At 38.2% G+C, this 16,657-nt stretch overlaps 1 protein-coding gene across 9 annotated transcripts in view; it reads right to left on the reverse strand.

Moving 5' to 3' along the window:
* LOC125460896 (voltage-dependent calcium channel subunit alpha-2/delta-4-like) overlaps window positions 1–16,657 on the reverse strand; it is a 403,518-nt gene that overhangs the window by 210,398 nt on the left and 176,463 nt on the right. For all 9 annotated transcript variants that reach the window (XM_059652381.1, XM_059652382.1, XM_059652384.1 and 6 more), the window contains 3 exons: window positions 16,042–16,135; window positions 15,039–15,134; window positions 1,765–1,892 (listed from right to left, as the gene is read on the reverse strand). In XM_059652381.1, coding sequence (XP_059508364.1) covers window positions 1,765–1,892; window positions 15,039–15,134; window positions 16,042–16,135 — 318 coding nt within the window. The remainder of the gene's footprint in view (window positions 1–1,764; window positions 1,893–15,038; window positions 15,135–16,041; window positions 16,136–16,657) is intronic.

The following is a 16,657-nucleotide window of genomic DNA, read 5'->3' on the forward strand; positions in this document are numbered from 1 at the left end:
TGACCATAAGACTCAGCCCATGGTCTGATTAATTGCCACCTGCATGGTCACGTGGATCTAATTATCTTTTTGCTTTGGCTCTGTTCTTATGTTCTTCACTGGGGTCATTAACCATCTCCTAAATGGACACCTCTTGTCATCTAGAATCCACTCATCCAATTGCTGGTTTGAAAAGCCTCCACACCTGGGAGTATTTGAAAGATGTAGTAGTCACGGTTACACCCAGGGTACCACACACATGACTGTATAATAAATTAGCAGAGGGCGGCATGGTGGCTCAGTGGTTAGCACTGCAGCCTCACGTCACCAGGGACCCGGGTTCAATTCCCGCCTCGGGTGACTGTCTGTGCGGAGTTTGCACATTCTCCTGTGTCTGCGTGGGTTTCCTCCCACAGTCCAAAGATGTGCATGCTAGGTGAATTGGCCATGGTAAATTGCCCATAGTGTTCAGGGGTGTGTGGGTTATAGGGGGATGGGTCTGGGTGGGATGCTTCAAGGGGTAGTGTGGACTTGTTGGGCTGAAGGGCCTGTTTCCACTCTGTAGTGAATCTAATCTAATGACACTCTCTGCATGTTGAAAAAGTATATCCCCTTGTGATTTTCAAAGGGTTAAGGCTGGCCCATATGTGCTCTACTAGCCACACAGGTGCAGTCTACAACTCTTTGCATGTTATGAATAGGGCACAAAAGCCTCTTATTCTCATAGCATGACCAGCCTTGTCTGGTGTGGTTTATGAATTTCCAAACTCCCCACAATAAGGCATTGTCATAACCTTTATGCTTCCGATATTCCACAGAGATCCCCGTCTGCTGCCTGGAATGATCCTGTGATGTAGACTGTCAAGGCTACTGTCACCTTAACTGTTGCCAAACTTGGGTGGCCTCCCAAGCATCTAGAGCTTATTTATCTTGCCATCAAGTCATGGGTGAGATAATGCACTGGTGCTTAAAAGGCTGTAGGTAGTCAAACCTCTATAGGCTTATGCAAGATAATAAAATGTGAGGCTGGATGAACACAGCAGGCCAAGCAGCATCTCAGGAGCACAAAAGCTGACGTTTCAGGCCTAGACCCTTATGCAATATGGGTATGGATGATCTTAGGGATGATTGGCTCAACCGCATTCTGCAACTACTGCAACACCAACTTTCTTAATGGCCTGACTGACCCTGACTGACTGTTCACCTCTCCTTCCTTCACTCAAATTCTTCCTCGCTGAAAAATTGCTATGGTTCAACCTTACATCTATGACTCAGCCACGTGCAATGGTCACTCAATGAAACCGTAGTATTTATCACACATATTTGCGATGTTAGTTCAATGGAGAGTCCCCAATATAGCAATGGGGTACAATCCTGAACATTTACTGCAGTATTAACTGCTGCCTCCAACCTCCCTCTCATTATATGCACTCTGACCTTTCTAAAATACTCTACTACCCTTATTCACCCTACAAGATGTACATCCCACTCACCCCTGTTTTGCCTATGGAGGTAACATAAATTGTAGAAAATTGTGCAAATTTCAGGTGTATTCAATATTAATAACCTCGAAGGGCCAACTAAATACATTCTTACAAAATGTGAGCAAGTTCTTGACTTTGGGGGAAGAGAATAATTTCCTTCCAAATGCACACAAGAAAATGCACAGCTTTAAGAGACTCATACAAATGATTCGGCATGAAAAGACACATGTACAAATGGGCTATGAGACATTACTACTAATACAGCAGTATTTGAGAAACAATGGTTGAGAAGAACACTAACCTATGTCTTCCTCAAAAGCTATGTTGTAAACAAAATGTCCAGGTGGGTGCTCAGCAGCCCGTCGGTACCAGAGTGGAAAATGGTCCATTGTGAAAATACTATGTCTATCCTGAGTCGTGAAGAACTTCCTGGAAATTAACAAGAAGTGTTTAGATTATCTAGTCAACAGCTCAAATTTTAATTCAGACTATTTGTGCTAGATAAAAACCAAAAGAACTCTGGTTGTTGTAAATCACGAACAAAAACAGAAGTTGCTGGAAAAGCTCAGCAGGTCTGGCAGCATCTGTGAAGAAAAAAAAATCAGAGTTAACATTTTGGGTTCGATGACCCTTCCTCAGAACTGATGGTGGCTGGGAAAAAGTCAGTTCACATGCAGAAAAAAAGGGAGAAGGGGACAGGGTAAGGAGTAAATGATAGGATAGAACCTAAAGAGGGAGAAGAGCAGTTGGACAGACAAAGTGTTGAAAATGATCAGGCTGGGAGGATGAATAGTTGTTAATGGGGACTATTAGTGGCTAATAGCAGGTCATGTGTAATGGTAGGCTATGTGGTAACAGGGCCTGGGACATGGGAAAATTTAGGCCTTAAAATTATTGAACTCAATATTGAGTCCAGAGGGCTGCAGGGTTAAAGTGCCACTTTAACGCACCACCCTGTTCTCTGACCAGCATATCTGTCTCTGCCTTGCTGCAACATTCCAGCGAAGCTCAACGCAAGCTAGAAGAACAACACTTCATTTTCCGCTTGGGGACCTTGAAGCCCTCTGGATTCAATATTGAGTTCAATAATTTTAGAGCCTGAACTCTCTGATGTCCCACCCCCAACCCCACACACGAGGCCCTGTTACCTCACAGCCTGCTATTACACTCTACCTGTTATTAGTCACTAATAGTCCCCATTAACAACTACTCACCCTCCAAGCCTGATCATTATCAACTCTTTGTCTGTCCAACTGTCTTTCTTTCTCTTTGGGCTCTATCCTATCAATTACTCCTTACCCCATCGCCCTCCCCCTTTTTTATGCATATAAACTGATGTTTTCCCAGCCACCATCAGTTCTGTGGAAGGATCACCGGACCCAAAACATTAACTCTGTTTTCCCTCACAGATGCTGCCAGATCTTCTCAGTTTTTCCAGCAATTTCTGTTTTGTGTTCTTCTCTCTCTTTAGGCTCTATCCTATCATTTATTCCTTACCCCACCCCTCTTTATTTTCTGCATATAAACTGGCATTTTCTCTCAGTTCTGAGAGAGGGTCACCAGACCCGAAATGTTAACTCAGATATTTTTTCTTCGCAGATGCTGCCAGACCTGCTGAGCTTTTCCAACAACTTCTATTTTATTTGCTGTATTTGTGCAGGTCCTCTAGTTCATCAAATTGTTTTTTAATGTATTGCCATTCAAAACTGATAGAAATATCTAGTTGGCTAATGACCAACAGTGAGATTTTGCACATCAAGAGGTTACAGGGAACAATCTCTGACATATGTGATACAACCGGATAAGAAGGGGTGAACTGACTCTCTCTAGGTAAGTCGCAACAAAGGTTTAAGATCTTTTCAGCATGAAGGTCTATATGTCTCCAGTTAAAATAGTTAACTAATTTTTATTGTAGTAGTGAGGAGCCAATGATAAAGCTTCCTTGAGTTCAAAAATAGCAAGTTTATTAACTGCTAACACCAAGGAAAATAACAAAGCTACAATATCAAGCATACAGCCACTTTGCACATCACAACCCTTGCATACACATACATGTAAAAGTGTGCAGTATAAATGGAAAGTAAAATATATTGTTTAGACTCCTTTGGGTGACCTTGAGGTGTAAGACAATAGGTTAGTTGAATGTTTTGGATAAGCAGCAGTAGCAAATGTCACTATATTTTACGTTTTCTGTTTCCTATTGTTTCTTTCTAGTCAGTATTGCCACCAGATACTCTTCTTTTTGAGATACTAAGAGAAAGAGACCACCTTCTCTAGCCAGCGTTTAATTCTGCAGTCTAAAATCATCTCATCATCTTTCTTAAAAACTACCCATTGAAATAGCATCTTTCTAGTATATTCCATCTGCTGAGTTCATTCTGCAGTGTTTCACAGAATCACAGAATTGTTAGAAGGATGCCATCTAGCCGTCATGCCTGCATTGGTTCTATTACCTATTGTGAATCTCCTGACTTTTCCCCATATCTCTGCACACCATTTCTATTCAAATAATCATCTAATGTGACCTCTTGAATGCCTCAATTGAATCAGCATCCATCACATTTTCTAACAATACTTTCCATTTCTCATCTCCAGCATGTGGATGTTCTTTTGACAGTACAAATCAAATAAGACAGGAGGATCTTTTCACATATCCTATTGTGAGTGGTTAGCTGGTTTGATTGCCCTTGGATAAATGATCATTTCAGCTCAGACTGTCTTTTCTAAAATTGTCTAACTTATGCCAATTTCATGAAGCTTAGTCAACCTGTGACACCTATGTCATCTTATGCCTGCATTTTTAGTCCTGTTTTAAAACATCTCAGCCCATGAAAATCCCAAGCATTAAATCAGCAGTTGAAATTTAAAAAACAATTATCCACATTTTTTATCACCATGACACAAATTAAGGAATGAGAGGATATAGGGTTCATCGTGGCCAGAGGAGGAGAGTGTAAGACAAGAGCAATAGAAATTCCTCTCCTGCTGCTATACCATCTGGTCCACAGGTAACCAAAAAACAGTAAAAAAAGAACTAGATGAATGGAAAAATCCTCCAGTTAATTATTGGCAAGACTGAAGCTATTGTTTCTGGTCCTTGTCCCTAAATTCTGTTCCCTGGCTAATGACTACATCCCTCTCCCTGGCAATAGTACACATTAAACTAGTCTGAATTCACACAACACCAGGTTATAGTCCAACAGGTTTATTTGAAATCGCAAGCTTTCTGAGCACTGCTCCTTTGTCAGTTGAAGTATTAAATCAGAGATAGTAGGAACTGCAGATGCTGCTTGGCCTGCTGTGTTCATCCAGCTCTATACCTTACTATCTTGAAGTATTAAACCAGTCTGTTCATAGGCTTGGTGCTAAATTTGTTCCCACATTGAGCTTCCAACCTCAGATCAGTGCCATCTATTTCCAACTCTGCAACATTACTCAAAATTGTCCTTGTGCTTACTGCAGAAAATCTCATTCAAGCTTTATTCAATCAATAAACCCGAGGTCATCCTAAACTTTGTTATCCATTTCTTACCTCCCAGCCAACCCAATCCTCTATCGCCCCTGTATTCATTATCTTACATTGGCTCCCAGTCAAACAACATCTTGAGTTTAAAATTATTATCCTTGTTTTCAAATCTCTCATAGCCACTGTAATCTTCTCCAGCCCCACCAGCCTTCTAAAACATGTTCCCCTAATTCTGGCCTCTGGTGCATTCTAAATTACAATTGCTGATAAAAGTATGATTTTGCAACATGGTTCAGTAATTAAATTGGTCACACTTGTGAATGCAGCAGGAAGCCTTTCACTGCAGTTTTAACCACATGACTGACCCTTGCCCACTGGGAAAGCGCGGGTTTTGTTTGGAAGGAGTGGCAAGGGTAATATCCACCCAAAACATACTTAATTATTGAAGACAGTGTATTTATAATGGAACAGTCCATATACAGTTCCGGCATAATGTAATTCTCACAGGACGGGACTTTGTTATATAACCCATAGGACTGATAACACACTGATCCTGGAAATATCTCTGATCGCAGAGCTCATTTTTGTATCAAAACATCCTGATGGAGGGATGAAACATGTCTGAGCTCTTGGAGTAATGAGGTGAGGCATGTAGTCAAATTTCAAGTAAAACAAGGTGAAGACATCTGCGTTAAAAACTGTCTACTTATAAAGTCAGACAAATTTTGGAATGTGAATGGAATTGTCCAAGCAGAGTGATTGGGAGATATGTCCAGTTTCCTATGCAATAAAGTGGTATACCAGTTAAAGTAAAAGAACATATTGTCAGTCTTCCTGGTAATCAAAACAGTCATTATTGGGAAAACACTCGATATGTAATTTATAATAATATATTAAGAGGTGAAGAAGATCTATTTATGTATATAGTTGTAGTCATCTTAAACTGAATGGTCACCATAACCAGAGGTATAATTTAAATGGAATTAGCACTCCGATATAATGCAAGGAGGATGTCCTGTTAATAGAACTTCCTGCAATAATGTTATGTATGTATGTATGTGTTTACGCTTGGTGGGAGGAGACAAGAGACAAACAGAGAGGATTAAGAAAATATATACAAGTAAAATAGTGTGACTAACAACCCTCTGTCTTTGATGGTGTGTGCCATCTTAATATCCAATGATTCGCTGTGGTTTCTACATAGCACCTTGAGTGTTTATATTTCTAGGTTTCTGAAACAGGCTCCTTCCAATACCATTGTCACAAGATATGCATATAGAGGCATTTTTATACATCTCTGTTAAGGTTGAAACATAAAGCTTTTTCAGGAAAATTTTAACATTCATCCTTGGGAATCTTTTGAGACTTTATCATTTATCCTGCAGAGGGAGCCATTGCTATAATGAAATCTTCTCAAAACTCGCTCCGAGAAAAGAAGTTGAATTTCAGAATATTTCATATTGTCGCATAAACTAGTCATGAATACATACCTATACAGGGTTAGGATTTAGACTAATCTCATGTGATTAAAGCTTTTGCTTTCCTTTTACTTATAAATGGCTGTAGATTAATATGACAGCGAGAAATAATGAGATGGTTAGAGCTGTTCATTCCCAGGATGATTTAGGGTTTAATGATGTCAGGGTATAATTTAAGTGACTGCACTGTTTACAGTAGGTTTTTTTGAGGTGCAGAATTAATTCATGCCTTTGATTATTTTCATTGCCACGTTTTGAATTGAGAGAGGCAAGACAGATTCAAGAAAAGGAATCAAGACAATGAGTTCACCTTGATTAGTTACACACCTAGATAATAATTAGATTTACTATCCCAACATTGTAGAACTGTACCATTACTGGAGTCTTTGCTCACAATAACATTTGTCATGGCATAACTAATTAGTAAGGATAGAGGACATGAAGAGACCTATAAAAATCTTAAGATTTCTTTAATTTATAGAGCATCAGGATCAAAAGGATTGACAAAATTTATGGGCAGAATCTTATAAAAGCTTGACAACATGGGCAATGGGGCAATTTGTGGCAGAACTGCATGAGAAATCTAGCAAGGTTCATCTCAATGTTGGGAGCAACCCAATGCATCTTTCAAGCATTTTCAATAGAGAGGTGACATGGTGGCTTACTGGTTAGCACTGCTGCCTCACAGCGCCAGGGACCCGGGTTTGATTCCATCCTCGAGCAACTGTCTGTGTGGAGTTTGCACATTCTCGCAGTGTCTGCCTGGGTTTCCTCTGGGTGCTCCGGTTTATTCCCACAGTCCAAAGATGTGGAGGGTAGGTGGACTGGCCATGCTAAATTGCCCGTAGTGTTCAGGGATGTGTAGATTAGGTGGGTGAGAGGGAGATGGATTTAGGGAGAGGATGCTCTGAAGGTCAGTGCGGACTTATTGAGCCAAAGGGCCTGTTTCCACACTTCAGGGATACTATGATACTATGAACAGGAGCTTCTTGTTAGACATTGGCTTATAAGTCTTTTATAGCTTGTTAAATGTCTTATTAATACCACAACCCATTTCATTAATATTCAGCATCTTATCTTACCAAAATGTGCTGAACAAGCTAGATGTTGAGAATTCGCATCATTGGTACTGAGTGACTTCAGCACACTGTTAGCTATGTACAGTCTCCATATTTGCTCAGCACCAAACAGCATCTCACAACACAATCCACTGGCACCAGCTGCAAGCACACCCTCATCCACAGGCATTGGCATCTGATCTTTGTCAACCCCTCATGATCATCATGGGACTTCTGTAATCCTCTTGCAGAATGCTTAGGAAGCACAGGCTTGCATTTCAGCAGCACCCATAAACAAAATTCCCATTTTGCATTGGGATACTGCTATAAAGATACTTGCCATTCAGGTATAGGCACCCAGCTCACAGATTGGGTCAGACTGCATCTCAGGGATGCTCACTTGCTCTCTTACCACCCAACCTGTATGTTCACAGTCCATGTCCTGCCTTGCCACGCCATGCCTGTTGTGAGTTGGTACTTCAGCCAGAGCTAACAGACGTCATTACTGTTGTTCTAAAGAAGTGATGTGGAGGTGCCAGTGTTGGACTGGGGTGGACAAGGGCAAAAATAACACGCCGCTAGGTTATAGGCAAACAGGTTGTTTTTCACATAAACCTGTTGGCCTATAACCTGGTATTATGTGCTTTTTGACCTTGTTCTGAAGAAGAACTCAAAATGTTTCTCACTCCTCAGATGCTGCCAGTATCAGCTGAGTTTCTCCACCAATCTCCATGTTGCATCAGTACTGCCATATTGAGGTAATATTTAGCACTGGCACATGGATAAATTACTTATCAATTGAGATCTGTCTGGGCCTTGGGGAAGGACATCTTGCTGTACATACACCAAGACAAGAATTAAACATCTGCAGGATATAACAGATGTCTATACAGCAAGCACCCTGCACATTCTTTCAACCAAATGGCCATGTCAAGAAGTGGGTGCAGGCTACTCCTCAGTCAAGGGGTGGTTGGAGATTGGGTGCTGTCTGTCAGGGGATCCCAGTACAATCAGTCATGGGCATGGTCTGTACACAGTCAAGGGCTTGGCCAACATCAGGCATTGGCCAGAAATGCTCACAGTCAGTCGGAAAATCCATTGCTTTCAGCACTGATTACCCAAACACTTGAGTATCCACAGCCCTCTGGCCAAAAATTCATAGCAATAAAATGTTTTACATTCAACATAGAAGTTTGTTTATAATATGACATTTCAGCAGAGATGCTGATTTGGATAAATGTAGTAGCAAATATTTCAGACATCCAGATCCACAGCTTTGACTCGAGACTCAGCAGCTCAGGATTAAATATTTGAATGTTATCTCAATTTATCTGAGATGGATCACAAATGTTAGTGAACATGAAGGAATTTCTGGTTCATACAAACAGTCTGAGAACCTCAAAGTGACTGGAAATTAGCTGGAGTTAATTAACCTAAAAATGTATAGAATGAAATCCAATTATATTCTGTTGAGAGAACTAATGTAATCCAGTTACCTACAGTGGGGGAGAATAAGTAACCAAAATATGACTGGTAAATAGGTACCACAGATCTTTATATAGTGCTTTTATACACGGCTGTAGGAAATATTCATCCTTTCCACAGAAGATAAATTACCATTAATACAATTGCTGCACTTATGGATGATTCTAGATAAATTGAGGGCAGTAGAACTTCACACGATAATTAAATACATCAGTCCATAATTAAACAACTACGTCAATCTGACCTCAACACATTTCAACAGTAACTCAAAGGAACAGTGCAGCCAAGAATTAACTCAAGAAGTGCAGTCAGCAGGCTTTAATCAATCCACCTTCAATACATTCAATTTAATTTCACAGGAAGCAAACCACTGAGTACTCAACAAATAAACTCAACAATAAACTCAACAAATGAATAAATACAAGTTAAGCTTCTGAGACACAAAGAATTAAACTTTTCTTTAAATTTGTTCATGGGATTTGGACATCACTGATTATTCCAGAAATTATTGCCTAAACATTAAAGGTAAATAAAATATTTGTGTACCGAATTATTAAAAAAATAATTTTAAAGAAAAGCTTTGGGATCAGCAAGATAGCCACAAATGAATACATTTCAACAATATAGCATCAATGTGAAGATCTGGGCTGAAGTTTACTGGACTGGCCATAGATAAAGAGGGTAGTTATTGCCATGGTGTCACAATTACTGTTTGGGTGGCCCATCCAGAAAGGAGCACCCATCCTCCAATCTCATGGGGAGACCACCACACTTCAATGGCTTTCCCAGGGCATTTTCCCCACTGGACAATCCCTTTGTCACTTCTACCTCCATGGTCACCCAATGTCTTCCCATCTCCCAGCCCACACCTCAAAACTCTGGCTATAACTGTTATTGCTTTCTCCGCAAATACAACCTGATCTTGTGGTATGTCAAAAGCTTTTCATTTTTATTTAATTTTGAAGCATCTATCGCATTTTGCTCTCGAATCAATTAATCTTGTTGCTTTCCTCCATCTGCATCACACCATACCTACTTTCTTATAAAATCATGGAGCCTAACTTTCACTCTCCTTCAAGTCAGTAATGGGGCTGCACTGTACAAAAAAGGGGCTGGGTCTACTGCCCCATTGTAGCCACAATGCAATAGCTCCTTACTTAGCCCATGGTTGGAGAACTGGAACGATACAGAGTTAAACTGGGATCATACATCATATCCAGGATCCAGTTACAGTTCTTGGACTGAATTGGTGGGACAATGGTCAATATCATATAGCGACTCTGTAGAACATGGGAATTAAAAGTGAATTCCCCTTTACCTTTGTGTATTCAGAACGAGTGAGATTGATTTTGATAACACCTCTTGAACTTTCTAATTGGCATCCTCAGATATTTGGTCAAAGAAGTAGGAAGCTAAAGGATCACACTTCTATTCCACTTGAAAAGCTAATTTAGTGGTTGTCACCGGCCTCCAAAGGCTACCTGTTGCCTATGTGTTCCTTTAAGCCCAGTTTGACTGAGTACTGAAATCCAGTTTAGCTGTAAGAGGCTTATTGAATAAACAATATGAAGTGTATTATATAAATATTAACCCCAGACCTACTCCGAAAAGCTCCTTCTTTACTCTTTCCAAGTTCCGCTCACATCATCACAGTGGATGATACTTATTGCACTCAATCAAGTATATATATTCTGAACCCTTTCAGATCCAAATACAATATTCCCTCACAAGTATTTTCCCTCATAATTATTAAATTGTTATACAGTTGTTTACATATTGATTCCTACCTCTACCCTATGCCACCTCTCTCACCTCCCCTTGCAGCGCATGTATTTGACTTCACAAATTTAGATGATCTGGAATTTCCAATTTTTTCTGAAAACATGTTCCCTGCAGCTTTGGAAGAATGTTAGCTTGGTGGGTAGAAACTTGAAATGTTTTCCTGGTGGTCTGAGCTCTGTAGTTCTTTTCTTGAACATTTTTTTATTTCTTTTGCAATGCACTTGGGAATATATGTCTTTTCCTTCTAGCTGTTGGTGTAGTCCTTCCTGTAGCAGGTGATTTCACTTTGCAACATCTTGGATCTTTGCACATTTTTTGACTCTTCTTAAATGTCTTCCATTGATAATTTGAATCATGTGGAATTTGCTGCTTTTGAAGATTCTTCACTGGAAGATGGACTCATTGGATATTTTGGTTAAACTTGTCCCTTTTATTCATCTCAGCATCTAATGTCAAACTTGTAATTGCCACGAAGAGTTATGCACTGTTGTGCAATCCGAATCCATTTACTTGCAGATTCCATTGCCTGTCTATCACTATACAAACTCTCATATGATGTAAATTGTGCAGCTGTTGCCTTTTTGCTGGAGCTTCATCTTGAACTTTGTTGTAACTTGAAATGTGAACTTCTTTCAGTTTTGATAGCAGTGCGAAACATTTCATCTTGACCACCATAGTGATCTCGTTCCATCTCTTTGATAGTGTAAAACAAAATTTTCACTCTAATATAACTTAGAAAATTCTGTTTTTTCCTTTAAGTTCTACCATGAGTTTACAGGGACCATAAAATTTTCTACTGGCTTTTTCTTGACCTTTTTTTGGTTAACCTCTTCCACCTAATGAAAGTAATTGAGATCAATACAAGTAGCTTCTACTCAGGAGTGACACTTTTGATTACACAATACATAAAGATTTTCATGTATCTGAAGTCCCTTATGTTGGAGAGATTCTTCTGGTGTACCTTGAGGAGTTAAATTCAAGGCCCATTGGACCATTTAGCTGAACTTCTATCAGCTGTAATCAGTGTTCTTTCAAGCAAAATTCTCTGAAAGACAATATTGTGATGCATACTCCAGTGTCTAAACTGAAATTGATGAGATGCCCATTGATTTAAATGTTTGATTTGGGTCATTGATTTCTCTAAGATAACAGTGGGATTAACCACTACAGGAGACTGTTATACCTCATTTATCTCTGAGTGGGTAGCCCTTCCTTAAAAAATTTCTTTACTCAGATCAGACTACGTATTTCTTTAATTTGTTCCAAACTTAAGTCATTTAAGTATTTTTGCCAGCAATTTTTCCAGTTTTCCACTCGTAACAATCTCCACTGTATACATTTTCTCGTGTAGCCCTCTTTAGTTTCAACTTCACAATCCTGCCTCATGATATTCATGCATCATCATGGTGACACCCAGTTGGAGTTGTGACTTCTCTTTAAAATTGCAATTGTTGCAGACTGAATTACTGCACAATTTAATACTTCCCTCTTGTACAAACGATTTTTGGTGTTGACTCATGGAATCCTCTCCACCTGGTTGGCTCACCAGTTTTAATCAGAGTAAGCACTGCTTCATGATGTGAGCTCTACCTTGGACCTGCAGGTTTCTTTTGTTCCTGCACATCTTGGGTCATGTCAGAAATGCTTTGTGCCATTGGCTTCATTCTTCATCCGTATTGCTTGTTGCCCCACTGTTGCCACCTTGTTGTGTGTGGTTTTCTTCAAGTCTGAAGGGCTCTCGAAAGAACTATGATATCCACCTTTTTGGCCTCACTCAAGTAGTTTTGTGGGGTAAGCATTGAGGTGTGTTGCATTACTGTAACTAGTTTCAGATTCTATATATTCAACGTTACTTAGTGAGGAACCCACTTAACCCAGTTCTATCTCCTACAAGCTCGTTTTTTACACTGACCAAGTCCTCATGACATCATTACCATGGGTAATATTTACTGCCCTTAACCAAGTGTTAACTCTTTCAACACAACTTTCATTAAAAGCCACCGAACACCATATTGCAGTTAAACATCTCGTGTTCCTGCACCTCAGGTAACATTCAAATGGAAAATCTGGAAAGAATTAAAAACATCATGAAGTAACACCAGGAAGGAACACAATATAAAAAGGGAGGATTTGTTATAAATAGTGATGTGAACTTTAAAATGGAATATTTAGCAAGTAGTAATACACCTAGTAAGAGAAAGAAGCACTTTATGCAAATACTAATGAGGCTAATAAAAAAACCCAGAAAAAAGTTCTGTTTCCAGACGATTTTTTGCTCTTAGGTTATTTTGTTTCCTTTTTTGAGGATTTCACTTCGAAAGATTAGATAGTTAAAGGGAAAAGGTAAAATGCATGAATGTGTCATGGTAAAATACACAAGGGACAGTTGCCTCTTTACTTATAGGTTGGAGAAGGCAATGTTCCGCAGATATTGTCTAATCTGTCTTCTTTGAGATCTCATTCATTTGTTCTTCAGATGTGCTTCTGGAAGGCCCTTCATTAAACATGGCACTACAAATCCAGTGCAGCACCACTATTCTGCAGACTCTGATAGTTTATGCTGCAATTCTTCCCCAGTCTACAGAGGCAGTGGAAGATTATGTCGGTTCCAAATTAATACAAGGCCTGACATGGATCTTATGATACTTTTCATAATGGAGGAGGAAATAGGCAGGAGTCATTCGTTTACATAATACAAGATATCCTTTATCATAATTAAATTGACAGTGCTTGCATTGTGACAAGTAGGAGACAACAACATGGAACCACTTGGGAATCAGATAAATAAAGAAGCAATCTGTTTTTTTTAAACTTCTGACAGAATTAAACGTCTTTGCTGTTAATTGTACAGTTACGGCAGGATAATTGTAAAAGCTGTAAGGAGATTTCCAGTCAAAATTTAAATACCCTGTTGAATCATAACATGTAGGAGGAGGATCAGGGAAACAAATACTTAAGCTGTAGAAAATCCATGACAATTTTTACTGCATCCCCAATAAAGAACAGCAGATGTTAGATTGTGTGGGAGGCAAGGGAAATCTGACTGATAACCTCACCCAATTATATCCATATGGATCTACAGCAAATTTATCACTGCCTTGATCAAATATTTAACTATGTTAGCAAAGGCTATTTACCGTCTTTGGAAATTATGATAAAAAAAGGTAGATGTAAACAAATATCCATTTACAATTTTGCTATACGTAGCAAATACAGAAGGCTTTTTCAGTTAAAACTAATCTAGTAATGCCTGAAGCGTAAAGTTGCCAGCATTGCCAACAACTGAATACTTAATTAACTGTTTTAATGCTCAACAGAAAAGCTTAACAAATCAGTTACCATATTCTTGCAAAACATAATTTGTTAAATTTCCAGTAAATTATGAAGTCCTCTCTGCAATTTATCTTACCCTTAAAAGGATGAAATGTGAGTGCACATAATTCTGTATGATATGAGATTTATATATATAAAATATTATTTATTCAAATTTGAGTTTTGAATTTAGAGTTAATAACATATGGGTTTTCTGCATGCCTGAAGTTAATTATTAACTGGTAAGAAGTTATGTAGCCATGGTCATTTTTTTAAAAAATCAATTTGCGAAGGTCACTTTGACATCCTAATGGGTTTGTGTCTCCTTAAAGATTTTATGACTTGGCAGGGTGAACCATTGCACTTTAAGTTCTGTTAGAAATGTCAAAACTTAGGGAGTATTTTTAAACTTAAGGGAAATGCCCATAGCTTGTTGGAAGATACTTTTGTGTTAATTTTATTTTGATTTGGGAATTTCTGTGAAGTACTTATATGGAGATGCATGAATGGAACAGCACTCCTGAGAAAGGGAGAAAATAGTAAAACTAGATCATCTTTGGGTTAATTAGTAGTTGTTCCAAACTTGAAGTGGTTTCTTGAAGCTGAGCATATATGATAACTTCTAGAATAAGTTATGAGTATCTTTAGTCTAGAAGTTAAAGTCACAGCTAGTCTAAGAGTTAAAGTCGCAGTTATACTACACTTATCAAGTAATTTAAAAAGCCATTCTGGTGTTTTTTAAAATTTAAAAAAAATTTTTGATATAACTATATGTTGGTTTATTCTATTTACCTTAATTTACTTTACATAATAAACTTCTGCTTTATTGTTAAGACAAAATCTGGACACTGCATGCTTATGCTTTAGTGAGAGACCACCAGGTTAAAACCAAAACAAAATATGACCTATTAAGCCAATTATCAATCTGGGATATGACTTATCCAAAAATAGCATCAATTCAGATAATACCAATATTTGATTAAATTGCACCTACTTGTTTGAGCTCTTCTCCTTTCCTACAAAGGGACAACTTCGCATCAAGCCTGCTCGAGTGCCCAGGAAAGCCATTTCAACACCATCTTTATTATTTCTGTGGAAAAGTTAAAGGAAGTTGACAAAATGTGTGCTTTTCTCTGTATAGTATCAGGATAAAAGCATGAATTGCCCATCTGCCATATGTCAAATAATGAAGTGATAATGGTTCCAGATATAAAGTAAGCCTGATAATATTATGGAGGCCTATGCCACTAAACTTAAAATATAAATGTAAAATATAAATCATAACCTCTATATTCAATGAATATTTTTCACTCTTTTCTATTCTACAAACTTTGCACAAGTTACTATTTATGATTGCATCAGTGACTTAATGAATTAAATTAACAGAACTTCAGACATACAAACAAATCAAAATATAGCAGTCAGCTGTCAACAGATTAATGAAGCAGCGGGTAAACTTAGCAGCAAGTACCCTGTGAATATATCTGCATCAAATGGGCTACAGTAGCTCAAGAAAGCAGCTCACCTCCACCTTCTCATCGACAATTAGAGATGGGCAACAAAAGTTAGTCTTGCCAGTGACACCCATATCCCGAGAAAATGAAAAAACAATCAGGAATGGAATAGTTGGCACCAATAATTAATTGGGACAGCAAGTGAATTAACAAATTAAACTAATGGGAACATCAAGAAGTCAATAATTTATTAAAGATAAATCAACAAATACTCAAGATATTCCACAACAGGAATGTTGACAAATACATTCATAGATCAGCAGATATACAATCAAATCAAAGCAATAATTAATCAGTAACACACACCTAAATGATTGCATTCATGGAGCAGATGATACCTGCCCCCCCGACACAAAACTATACCTTGTAAAATTTCTGTTCACTTATCTTTAAAAGTAGAAGAGTGTCAAATGCTGACAATTAGCATAATTCTAAAACACACTTCATTATTGTTAGAAGTTTTTTTGCAATTGTCACACTTACTCAGAAATGTTCATGGCTATAGCTGTCCAGTAAGCTTCAACTGGAGCAGTTACTACAGCATCAAAGAGAACCTCTTGCAGCAACTCCTCATCACCTTCATAAAAAAATTCAAATAGATATTAGCAAATACGTGGAATGGTAGATAAATTTAGATAGATAAAAACATGGAAAAACAGACTTATCTAGACTGACAAATTGACGTAGAGAACTCAATACTAGATTTAAAAATGCTTGTGTTAACATGGAAACATATACTTAACAGTTATTAGAATGATGTTTGCAATGTTATATAAATAAGCAGATACTAAGAACAGACTGATTGATAAAGAACAGTGAAAGTGAAAAAAATACATAAATATATCAGATAAAGGGCTTGTACATTTTCTGACTGTAAAATGTAATATAGTAAAAAATTTAGCTGTAGACAAAAACTCTTATATTAACCTTGTGATGAACTATGTTAACCATAAATACAAAAACAATGATTATAGGCAGAATCTTCCAAACCCCTGTGGACATTGATGAGTCAGTTGAGAAAATAGGGTGAGCTCAGCAGCAATGAGATTGTTGACATCAACAATGAATAATCCAATTCTCTAACCAAGTTTTGAATATT

The sequence above is a fragment of the Stegostoma tigrinum genome, chromosome 18, assembly GCF_030684315.1.
Source record: "Stegostoma tigrinum isolate sSteTig4 chromosome 18, sSteTig4.hap1, whole genome shotgun sequence".
NCBI classification, from domain to species: Eukaryota; Metazoa; Chordata; class Chondrichthyes; order Orectolobiformes; family Stegostomatidae; genus Stegostoma; species Stegostoma tigrinum.